At 36.3% G+C, this 12,838-nt stretch overlaps 1 protein-coding gene across 1 annotated transcript in view; it reads left to right on the forward strand.

Annotated features, from left to right (window-relative positions):
* The window catches only part of pth3r (parathyroid hormone 3 receptor), a gene marked incomplete at both ends in the record, with an annotated part of 55,314 nt that extends 49,739 nt beyond the window's left edge, over window positions 1-5,575 (forward strand). Inside the window, 8 exons of the mRNA XM_081393103.1 lie at window positions 64-214; window positions 298-451; window positions 586-646; window positions 2,166-2,232; window positions 2,453-2,547; window positions 2,624-2,765; window positions 3,507-3,548; window positions 5,138-5,575. Coding sequence (XP_081249229.1) covers window positions 64-214; window positions 298-451; window positions 586-646; window positions 2,166-2,232; window positions 2,453-2,547; window positions 2,624-2,765; window positions 3,507-3,548; window positions 5,138-5,575 — 1,150 coding nt within the window. The remainder of the gene's footprint in view (window positions 1-63; window positions 215-297; window positions 452-585; window positions 647-2,165; window positions 2,233-2,452; window positions 2,548-2,623; window positions 2,766-3,506; window positions 3,549-5,137) is intronic.
* Window positions 5,576-12,838: the final 7,263 nt, after the last annotated feature.

Below are 12,838 nucleotides of genomic sequence, written 5' to 3' on the forward strand. Positions count from 1 at the left end.
TATGAGAAACTGAAATGAATCAATTTCCACCACTGCTTCAAAATGTTTCTTTTTTTTCTCCAGACGTCTCCATTGCACCCGTAACTACATCCACATCCACCTCTTCACCTCATTCATATGCAGAGCAATCAGTATATTTGTGAAAGACGCCGTTCTTTACACCGTCACAGATGACGGCAAACTAGAGGATGGGGCAGTTGGACAAAGACCTATGGTACTCACAAACCATTTGCACATGAATACATAATTAATGCTTCAAAGCCCGACATCAGTTTTATTGGTCTGTGTGTTTATCAGGTGGGCTGCAAGGTTGCTGTGACCCTCTTCCTGTATCTCTTGGCAACCAATCATTATTGGATTCTGGTTGAGGGTCTGTACTTGCACAGTCTGATCTTCATGGCCTTCCTGTCTGATAAGAACTGTCTGTGGGCTTTAACAATCATAGGCTGGGGTGAGTTGTCACTTTTGTTTTGAAGATTGCAATTGATGATAAAATTTGCCACGAACGTGAGGGTGAAAATAAGGTTGTAGATAGGGTTTTCCATTAACGTCCTGTTTCGTTCTATCTTGTTTTCTTTTTCATAGGGATACCTGCAGTGTTTGTGTCCATATGGGTCAGTGCTCGAGCGTCTCTGGCAGACACACAGTAGGTTTATTTGTGCATTTGTTATTGTGTAAGGTTTCTGGTAAACCTCTAAATGTTAACACCTTGGAATAAATTCCACATGATCACCTGTTCCCTACCTTCAGCCTGAGATGCTTGGATAGGCTCCAGCATCCCCATGACCCTGAACAGGACAAGCGGTTTGGAGAATGGATGGGTGGATGATCACCTGGGTGTTGAGCTTTGTTTGGCTTGGGGCAAACATAGCACTTCACTTTTTGGCCAAATAGGGCTCATCAGACCACAAGATTTTCTTCCAAAAGGTCTAGGTTTTGTCGCATGGTTTTTAACAAATTCCAGGCATGACCATATGTTGGCCGTTCTAAAAATAGTCTCTGGCTGAACCTGTGAAGTCAAGATTTATGATTTATGATGCGGTCAATCAATTCATTTCATGTTTTTGTAAAGGGATAGTTAGGATTAGGGTACTGTGCTCACCCTCATGTCGTTTCAAACCCATGAGACTTTGTTTAACCTACAAAACACAAAATAATATATTTTTAATGAAACCTAAGGGGTTGCCCTCCCTGCATTCAAAGTCCAGGTAACAAAACCAAATCCAAAAATGCGTTGTAAAACGAATCCATATGAATTGAGTGGTTTAATCCAAGTCTTATGAACAGATGTGATCGCTATATGTGATGAACAGATTTAATTTAGACTTTTATTCACAGAAACACACATATATAGGCCTAGTTTCACAGACAGGACTTAAATTGAGCCAGGTTTAGACCTTAGTTCAATTAGGACATTTAAGTAGCTTTAATAAATGTGCCTTAGGATAAAGCATTTCTGGTGTGCGTGTGCATCTTGAGACAAAACAATGCCACTGGCATATTTTAAGATATGTCAGTGTAAGCCAGTTAAAACAGCTCAAAAAAGCATTTTAGTCTGGGACTAGGCTTCAGGCAATTGTCTGTGAAACCTGGGAAAATAGAGTGCATCGCATATGATCAACACAGAAGCTTTTGTGCAGGTCACGTGTTAGAACAAACCTCATTGGATCTCATGCATCACACACACGTTTGAGGTTCCTTGTTTACCATACAGTATGTGACATGCTCTATGTGTGAGTATCATTGTTTTGTAAATCAAGGTTAAATCATGTATCTCTTCACAAGACTTGGAATAACCGTTCGATTCATATGGATTCATTTTAAAATGCCTTTTTGGATCTTTTAACTTTTGGTTACTTGGACTTTCAGTGAAGGGACAGAAACATCTCAGGGTTCATTAAAAATATCCTAATTTGTGTTTAGAAGATTTACGAAAGTCTTATGGGTTTGGAATGACGTGGTTGAGTACATAAAGAATATCAATGCACTATCAATAAACACCAAATCCAAATCCAAATCCAAAAACATTACAGAGCTCTGACTTGTACCACCTGACTGCTGAAGATTGAAATATTAATTTTACATTGCAACCCTGTAAAATGGAAAATAATATATGATTATGAATACTTTCTGAAGCACTGAAGGTCAGATTTCTGCATCTCTAGGTGCTGGGATATAAGCGCAGGCAACCTGAAATGGATCTATCAAGTACCAATCCTGGCATCCATTGTTGTAAGATTGTTCTTCTCCAATAAATTATTATACGTAATAATTTAAATATACAAATGTGAAACGCAATAACAAAACTCTGTACTTTATAATATTATTTTATATATTATAAAAGTACTCTTAAAGCACACATATAAAACATACAGTATATAAATATTTCTTATCAGTGAATACCCTATACTGAAAAGTCACTTATGTTCTTATGTTAAAACTCTTCATCTAGGTAAACTTCTTCCTCTTCCTCAATATCATCAGGGTTTTGGCCTCTAAGTTGTGGGAAACAAATACAGGAAAACTGGACCCTAGACAGCAGTACAGGTTATAAATTACTACACACACACACACACACACACACACACACACACTGTAGTGATTGGTTTTCTGTGGCCAGTAGGAAGCTGCTGAAGTCGACCCTGGTGCTGATGCCGCTGTTTGGAGTTCATTATATGCTGTTTATGGCTCTTCCCTACACTGATGTCACAGGTCTACTGTGGCAGATTCAGATGCATTATGAGATGCTCTTCAACTCCTCACAGGTATATGCCAGGTTTTTTTTACAAACAAAAACAAATCCAGGTCTTCTCTGACCTGTTGAGTTTTGCCCAAGGTAATTTTAAATCTATAATCTGAAATAAAGAGCAAATGAAGAAAATTCCATTTGGATTAAATTACCAAAAAGAAAATAGTCTGTGAATGGGTTACATTTGTTCATAGTGACAATTATTTATACTTTCAGCGACAAGGCAAACAGAAGTCATTAATTTTCAATGACAGTTGGCAAGTTGATTTTACAGAGACCGTTAGCAATGCTATAAAGATGCAAAAGAGAGAGAGAGAGAGAGAGAGAGAGAGAGAGAGAGAGAGAGAGAGAGAGAGAGAGAGAGAGAGAGAGAGAGAGAGAGAGAGAGAGAGAGAGAGAGAGAGAGAGAGAGAAAACACCTTCCAATAGGAGTGGAAACAGTGCAGCTCACACATTATGCCACTTGATAAAGTTGGGCACTGCAGTTGAGTGGGAATGGCTACTAGTTAGGGTTAGTACAGCACAATTGGTGGCCGTGTGTGGTTTAAATTAGGAGTAGCCCCTCCAAAACAGCTGTACATTAATCATAAAATATGTTGATTGTTTGTGATTATATCAAGTGTGGAAAGACAAATGACTTGTTGCTGGATCTTTTCATATTGCTCGTGGTTAGGACACATGAAATATCATCCATTGTTAAAAAAACGTTTTGTTGCTGCCATTCATTTTTTTTTGTTTTTTTTTGCTTTTTCCTCAGGGTTTCTTTGTGGCCTTTATTTACTGCTTCTGCAATGGGGAGGTGAGTTTTTGATTTTTGTTTTTTGTTAAAATTGATAGTAAATGGAATTGCTAACTTTGGAGTGCAGAAAGAAAGAAACACATTTGTGATGATGAAGTTGCAATTTAGTACATTTAAAATATATAAACTTTAAATATACTTTAAGTATCGAATAACACTACAGTAATAATTGTAATCGTAATAATTGTAAGTACTTTTTATGTTAGTCTATAAATTTAAAAGTGTACATCCTTAAAGTATGACTTAGGATTTTTTAAAGTGCATATAACAGCTTGCACAAGTTTGTTTTATTGGTGTGTTTTGGACATTTGTGTAGCTTTAAAACACTATACTGCATTAACTTTCATGGCATAGAAAATAACTGTGAAAATCAACATGAGAGTGAATAAATACAGACTTACTATTTCCATAAGCTGGAATAGGATCATGTATTTTAAAGTGCTGACCGTGTGTGAAAACACTTATGCAGAAATTGATCACTTAGAAATCAAAACTCAGTGTCTTGAGAAAACAAGAAATAATTTTTACCCCCTTGGATTTCTGTTAATAGTGTATATATTTATGTTTATGTGTGGATATATATATCTATTTATGTGTATATGTACCATCATATATATATATATACACCCCCCCCCCCCCCCCAAAAAAAAATTTAAGTCAGTTATTTATATCTTTTGCTGTAGTGTGTCAGCAGGAAATATCAGTTTACATTTCCAAACATTCTTTTTGCCATTAATTGTACTAATCCAGTGAGATTTCTGTATGCACAAGGAGTCTGACAACAGCCGGTATGATCTGATCTCACCATCATCGAGTCCGTCTGTGATTACATGAAGGAACAGAAAAAACTGAGACAAACTAAATCCAGAAGAACTGTGGGAATGTCTCCAAGATTTAACAATTTAACACTTTAATCTCATAATGTACATTGTAGCATCACATCTTTTCTCACAGTGTCTGAAATAGATGTTTGAAATAGTTTGATAAAGGATCTGGTCTCTCTAAACCCCTCCTTTCCGAGAGCCTACTCTGCTTTGATTGGTCAGATGGCCCAGTTCGTTGTGATTGGTCTATCGCTTACAGTGCATGTCGGAAACAAAATGGCCTTTATCATATCTGAATTTCCTGGCTTCCTCTGCACTTGATACACAGTGATAGGAACAGTAATGATGGAATTGCTTTTACCATATCAATTAGAGTCTAAGTCCTCATCCTTTGGAAGTCCATGGGTTGCTTTTGCAGCACAGAAAACAGTCTTCTCGACAGTTCGACAACATGAACTAAACTCTTCCAGGCCTCAGCTAACTACAATATTTGAGGACAAGTCATATTAGGTGTTGTTTCTGGGCAGCCAATGAAGACCATAGGCAGGCATTATGCAAATTTGTTACAATTTTACAGACATTTTACATTTACAAATAGCTATAATACACATAGGGGTACTTTATCATTCTAGAAATTATTACACACAGTACCTTTTAAATTTCTGTGTGTCAGAGTCTATTTGCAAACAGTCTCTCAGCCCATATATTTTCTCTTCATGTCTTTGTGTCTCTTCATTATCTTCTCTATAATGCTATCATGAACAGGTGCAGGCAGAGGTGAAGAAGGCATGGCTGAGGCGCAGTCTTGCGTTAGACCTGAAGCAGAAGGCTCGTGTCAACAGCAGTGCGGTATGTGGAAGTGGCTACTATGGAGGCATGATGTCACACACCACCACACAGAGCGTGTGTCTCAGTGTCAGTGGTACCAAAGGCCTGCCGCTGGGAGCCATCGGGGGCAAAGGACAATCACGTCTCCACCATTCAGGAAACTTACCTAGCTACACGCCTCATGACACAGAGAGTGTGTTTTTTACAGTGCAGCAGCATGAGCTGGCTCCGAGGCAGACTGAGGGGAAAGAGTCGCAGTCCAAGCAGACCGGCACGAATGCAGAGGAAAGGGAGCATGATTTTGAGCCATGTTTTGCAGCAGATGAGGAGCATTCTGGTTCGGCGTCTTGGAAAGAACTGGAAACGGTGCTTTGATGGTCTCCTGGGTGGAAATAATTAGTGGTGCTTACTGTTGTTAGAAACTCTTAAGTATTAAATAGGCTAGTATTAAAGTCAGGTGAAACGGAAGTTGCAATAGTCTTTTCTTATTGTGAAGTATATCCAAGTGAAATGGCTTCTCGAAAAAAAAAAAAAAAAAAATTGTCCATGGGGAATTGATTGGATGTTGTGGTTTTGCTATTGCTGTGATGTCATGTGTCATATGTTATTTTGATTAAAGATTATGAGGGCACATGAATAGAAAAAAAAAAACAATGACCTGCACAGATAAATCATTTGTGAAAATGTTTTTTTTTGTGTGTGTGTATTGATATTCCATAAAAAATAAGAATTGTCAATTCTGATTTCATGGTGACTTTAAATACAAGGTAAGCTCAGTCAATTTCAATCAATAATTTCAACATGTGTCTTGTTTTCTTAAAAATAGCTAAATTTGGGTTACATATGAGGCACTTACAATAAAAGTGGATGAGGCTTTTCTGTGTTAAAATATACAGTGTTTCAATAGAATAGCCACATGATGTCAACAATATTCGTGTTAACACGAATTTAGTTTTAAAACCACTCAATAACTTTACCTGTGTAAAGTTACATTAAATTTTACAAGTCTTTTGCCATAACAATTAAACACCATAAACTTGTTGACCCTAAAATCACTATAAAAAATTTGTAAATAGTTTTACAGCACAAATAAAACACATTTTAACAGAATAATTAATGTAAGTGCTTTTATCAAATTTGTATTTATTACATAGATCATTTATAAATACTACATTATAAATACTTACATATTGTAGCTTTAATATGAATCAAACAACAAAAAGAAAAATAGAAAAACACTCATTGCTCTTGACTGAATAACTTTTGTAGCTTTAATAAGAATACATTTATTACTTGAATACTGCTGTTAAATGCTCTGGCGAGGAGATAAACATGGCGGACTGTGTACAGCTCACTCAGGGCGGGGTCTATGCTAATAGGGCGGAGGTCGTTAGCTTAGTGGGCGGGGCCTAAGCATGTGTGACGTCACAAAAGCTAAAACCTGCAATTTGGCTTGTTCTGAGACACTGCTTATGATTAATGGGGATTAAAAAAGAGGATCGGGTGGATTTTTACCATTATGGGTGGTTGTGCGGACACACATTTATGTTCAAAAACCATGGAAAAATAAATTTTGCATAACAGGTCCCCTTTTAAATAAAATGAAATAGACGCAAATAGTTAATAATAAACTATGCCATGAATTTTTTGAGTGCAAAAATCTGACCTGTTTTATTTATGTACTAAAACGGCATAATCCAAATGGATGGACATTTTATATGCAATTCAACTACATAAATCTTACATTTAGGCTAGATATTTTTTAACGTATGGATGGTTGCATAATGCTGTAGTTTACTGAATTAGTGAGAGGGAAGATCAAGACATTGTCATACTCCTCTTTCACACACACTCTCTCTTTCTTGACACTCCTTTCTTGATCCATAAAATAGAGTGATTTTAGATTTACAAATCCACCTTCAATGACAAAAATATATATTTTGTGTCTAATGTAAAATCATTATTTTAGATGTGTGTTGAATAATATCCGGAATGCATGTAATACTTTTTTGACTTATTTATTAAATACTTTATGTCACTGGAATTTGTACTTCATTAATGTCAATCAATTTAATACATTTTAATAAAAAATATGTATTGTAAAAAAGCGCTATACAAATAAATTTGAATTGAATTAATAAAAACAGTTTCACCAGGATACAAGTACTGTAATTTTTTTAAGTACAGTGAACTTGGATGTTTAAGCAATTTCAACTTAATTTACATTAAACCGATTTTTTAAATAAAAAAACTTGTAAAAAAGTTGAAAATTGCTTAAGTTATTTTGATGAGTTAAAGCAATGTTAAAACATATGTTGTCATAACTTTGATAATAACTTTTGATTATATAATTGTTTACAGTTTAGTATACATGACTTGTAACAGAGTTTACTCTTTTGATTGACCCCCTTGGCTAGCTAGCATATATGGCTATATGCAATCAGTGACAAAATAATTTCCACAATTTAAGTGGAGATATTATTGTAAGTGGAGATATTAATTAGGCTACATGATATAAAAATGTTTAGGTGAGTTTTAACTGGGGTTTAAAAAATGTATGTGAAAGGATGCATATGTGATTAGCAAACACGTTCACATACCAATTTGAAACAAACCTTTTGCCTTTGTACTATGGATCTTTCTCCCATAGTATTTCTATTCATTTCACAGTATTTCAGTACCCTGCCCTAGACGCCCTCTCATTGCAGTCAGGAATTTCACAGCTGAGCTTCAGGTCCAAACCTAGACCAGGACATAGACAGTATCGGCCTACCTCACATACAAATGTGCAAGCATTTGTCAACTGTATTGTCTGTTATTCTTTTGGCATTATGAATCTGCAATGCACATTCAGTGAACAATTGCTGACACATTTTCCTATTTACAATTCACAGTGCAACAACAACAAACAGATAATGTGTCTTAACAATTCGTAAGATGCTGACAAGAGGACCTCTGGTGGATATATTGGTAACTGCATCTCAATCAATTTTTTATTTTTTTTTTGTAAACATGGGCATGAGTTTTAAAGAGAGTAAAATTGTAATCAGACACTTAAAATAAATCACCATAGGTTTGAGGCAGTAAGCCACCTAGCAACCACCCACAACACTCTATAGCAACTATATAAAGTAAAAACCTCCTGCAACCATAAAACAAAAATAACCTAATTAACGTCGAAAAGATCATAATTAAGTGTTCCGAGCACATGAATGACCAATCAAAATCATTTTTACAAGTCGGACACTGAATTCTAGATGTTACATAAGTTGTGACATTGCATATGCAATATGGTGGAAACAAACTGAATATAGATAATATATCTAATCTCTATGGAAAGCAAGTCTGTGAACACATCTTGCTTTATGTAACGAAAACATTTAGTTGTAATCCCAAGTATAAATAAATTATAGAGATTAATATTTTTCATCATTTTGAACTCAGATGTTGTTATTTGGGTTTAACATTCACAATATTATTATTTTGCTTTGTTTAGGTTTCTTCTGTATGTTTTACACCTGAATGTAGATCAGTAGTTACTACGCTAAGTTACAATTACCCTTGACAAAAAAAACAATAGGATTTTTAAATTGGTTTTCGGGTTATTGCAGAAAATATGCTCTGTGTGACCAACAAAAAGGTATAATTCTTTAAAAATATATATATAATTATGATAATTTTGACAAATTAACAACTTTTATAAATTTTGAAGCATAACTACAACAAACTACACGGTCACATGACTTGAACATAATCACATTATGCTTCCATTAGGCCCACTGAAGTGCCTTGAAATGGCAGTGTTATTCAATGTGTTGATGTCATTTCCACTGAAACAGGAAGACAGGGTGGGACATATCGAGCAGTTCCTCGCTTAAAAAAAAAAAAAAAATAGCGTTTCGTTTATATCACTGCTCAGCCAGAGCCGTTGAGCTCGGCAAAGCCGCATTTGACACATTGACATATTTACACTCTCTGAATCGTTCCCTATACCCTATAGTGCATATGCCATTCACCATATAGCAAATAATAATTGTGTGAACAAGTGACTGATTTCAGCCGTAGCTTCATTGTCTATTGGACAGAAAATCTGATGAGAAGCTAAAGTAGGCTACAGAGTGATGTCATCAAAATCGTTTTGCAAAGACTGTAAGTTTTGAACGCTTATATCTTCTAAATGCGAATTTTGCCATTGTTATGGAGCACTCTGAGTTACTAGATAACCTTAAGGCTAACATATTTATACTAAAAGCATTTTGATTTCATAGGAACTTTAAGCTTTTTAACATAACCACCAACATAACCACCATTAAGCTTTTTACTTTTTATCTCATTATTTAGATTTTTCTATCTCATAAGTATATCATAATAGGCCTATAGTTTTTTTTTCTAATGTTTTTTTTATATATATATATATCATGATTATAATTTAGCAAAGCATGATTTATTTATTTTTTTCTTATGTGGCGGAAATGGATTTTTATACTATTTAGCCACATGGCAACCTAGTAGCATGGTAGTATGCTTTATTCCGATTTCCGACCCGCTTTATTCTATGACTGAAGCCCTCTAGCGGTCGCATTAGTTCACTGCGTCTCAGCAGCGGTCTGTGCGTCCTTGATGCGCATCCCTTCAGTACTAAACGACCCTCTTAAAATAACCTTTCCACTTAATTAATATTAAGAATTTTGCCTCATTGTTGTTTCATATGAAGAGCTTCTTCCGGGATTTGAAAGAAATGTGAAACATCCTTAAAATGATTTTGCTGATCCGGTGGATGCTGAGATCATGATGAGGTCAGTATAGAGGAGGGGTGCAGACGGTCGCCATCAGTGTCTCTCTTTAACAGCGCTCAAGGAGAAAGCCTCTGTTCAGCAGCACTTTATAATAGTGGAGAATGGCGTTTTCATATCGACTGTCTTCGCCTGCATATACCTCATCCCTGAATGCGGTTGTGTGTGTGTTTGTGGCGTAAGGGAGGGGTCCAGTGGGATGGAGCAGAGTTTCATGCAGTCCGCGATGGCTATGGGTGCACAGTCCAAGAAAGGCTTCTCCAGAAGCATCGCCGTGGAAAGAAAAAACCTGATCACGGTCTGTAGGTGAGTGACAAACCTTCAGAAGTCACGAATGTACAGTAGCCGATATGTTGCAATGTTTATGGCCTTACGCGCGCGGAGTCATAAACAGGGATGCGATCCGAACAAAAGCCATTTTTCTGTTGAATTTATTACCTTAATTCATTTACTAAATGTGAAACGGGTTTATAGAGAGGCTTGCTGAAAACAAAGGTGAACGTTTCACCATCAACCCAAAGAAATCTGTAGATTGGAGATACGTGAGGTCTGACAGACTTGACGGAGGTCTGGATCGCTAAAGATCTTTAGTTAAGTTCTGTAGACATGGTTTACGAGTCTGTCTGAATATATTTCATTCTAAGGGTTTATTATCAAATGTATGTGGACACGAACATTATTTTTTGAAACCGGTCATTGCACGCGATGTGATTTATGTCTGTTCCCCGGATGATGTCGTCGCTATGACGACAACCTTCCTCCCTCAAGGGCATCAGAGCTGCTGGGAATCTGCTGTGCTGTACAGATTTAGCGAATTGAAGAATTTAACGTTTTGGGCCCACTTAAAGGGTTAGTTCACCCAAAAATGAAAATGATCTCATAATCCCTCAAGTCATCCTAGGTGAATATGACTTACTTCTTTCAGCCAAACACAATATATTAAAAGATATTCTGGCTCTTCCAAGCTTTAATGGGAGTGAAAAGTAGCCTAACTGAGATTTGAAGCCCAAAAAAGCCGCATCCATCCATCATAAAAGAAATCCATACAGTTCCAGGAAGTTAATAAAGGCCTTCTGAAGTGAAGTGATGCGTTTTTCTAAGAAAAATATCCATATTTATAACTTTATGAACTAGAATTTCGTATGTGAGTAGAGTTCTGGCCAAAGAGTGACCTCTGACCCGATGCATGTCTTGTTGACGAACGCAGAATTGCAGAAGATAGAGCAAAACAAATCAAAACACCGGTCATGAAATAGAAGTATAAGATGAGAATTTTTTAAGAGAAATGTCAGAGGAGCTTGAGTTTTTTGCCCAGCCCAATTTGTTTGAAGAACCGCAAGGCATCTACTCTCACCTAAGCTTACGCTACTCCTACTCCTACATCCTATTTCATACGCCAGAACTAACTCTCTTGTGAACAAACGTGAACACATGTTACCAGAGATTACAGTTTATGAAGTTATAATTATGGATATTTTCCCCCTTAACCCACATTTAAACCTAACCATACCACCAAACCTGTCCCTTACTGTACCCGCATCCCACCTTAGCAAAAGAGTTTTGCAGTAAATTAACAGAATAAGTACATTGTACATAACAATTATTATTGTGATTTAAATGTTCTTAACATTAAGAACAACATTTTTCACTAGCACTTTATTTTACAGTCCTGTTCCGAATGTATGTACATGTACTTATTGTAGCAATTACAACATGAACACTACAAGTACAGTGTACCTAACAATTACTTTTTTTGACGTTAATACATAGTTAAGACACCTAATAAAAAGTGGGACCAAGGTTTTTCCTTCCAGTCTTTGGCTGTCAGGCCACACTCTGCCTTTTGTACTGCTGTGGAGGGCTGTACTGAAAGAGGCATTGTTGTGATCAGAACAATTGATGGTGACGTCACTGCTGTTTTTGGCATTGACAGGAATAGCTCATTACTTCAGTCTAGGACTTTATAATCTTAAAATTAGATGAAAAGTAATGTAAAATGTTACAGTATGTCTTCTCACTAAAATTACGGAATCAGATTCAGCGGTTATATTCATGAGCTAGGCCTATCTGTGGAGGAAGTACAGTAAGTAATTGAGTAGAAAATTGTTAGTCATTTATCAGAAAGATTCATTTAGTGCATTGATCCAAACAATGGAACACACTTACTCATCATATCATCATTGGCTATTACCTCACCATTGCTTCTCGCAACAGGTTTTTAATGCATAGACTTTAGTGTTTTAAAGATTTATAAGGGTTTGTATCTTATCTTTGTATCTGAATTTTTTTTATTTTATTTTTATTTAAATATGGAATGTATTAGTGTGGACAAATATAAAGACATTGTTTGATACAGATTGTGGTAATCCTTTACCTATAGATTGCCTTGTGACACCTTTTTTTAATTATCTCTTTTGAAAAAGAAATGCACATAATTGCATTTAGTGTGCACTTCTAGTGTACTTCAAATCTTAAAAGTCTATAAAAAAAAACCCTGAACTTGCAGATGCCAGGTACCAAACATAATCATATCAATAATAATCACATAATCAAACGCAACAAACGCAAAAAAGGAAATTGAACTAAACATGTGTAAAACCCACCCCAAACAGAAACATACCAGATTACCCTTAACATCTCATTCCCTTCAAGGAGGTGCGCCCCACCTTATAGTAAACAAGCAAATAGTATTCCACGGGGTGGAATCCCCAGCCGTAATCCCAGGACGAAAGTCCAGAACAGAGTCGAGGGAGGGAGGAGCCATGGTGGAGACTATGCAGACGGAACCAGGGGGCGAACGACCGAGACGAGGTTGATGGTGATGGAGACCCAGGCAAAGCCGAAA

The sequence above is a fragment of the Scardinius erythrophthalmus genome (assembly GCF_964197995.2).
Source record: "Scardinius erythrophthalmus genome assembly, chromosome: 18".
NCBI lineage: Eukaryota > Metazoa > Chordata > Actinopteri > Cypriniformes > Leuciscidae > Scardinius > Scardinius erythrophthalmus.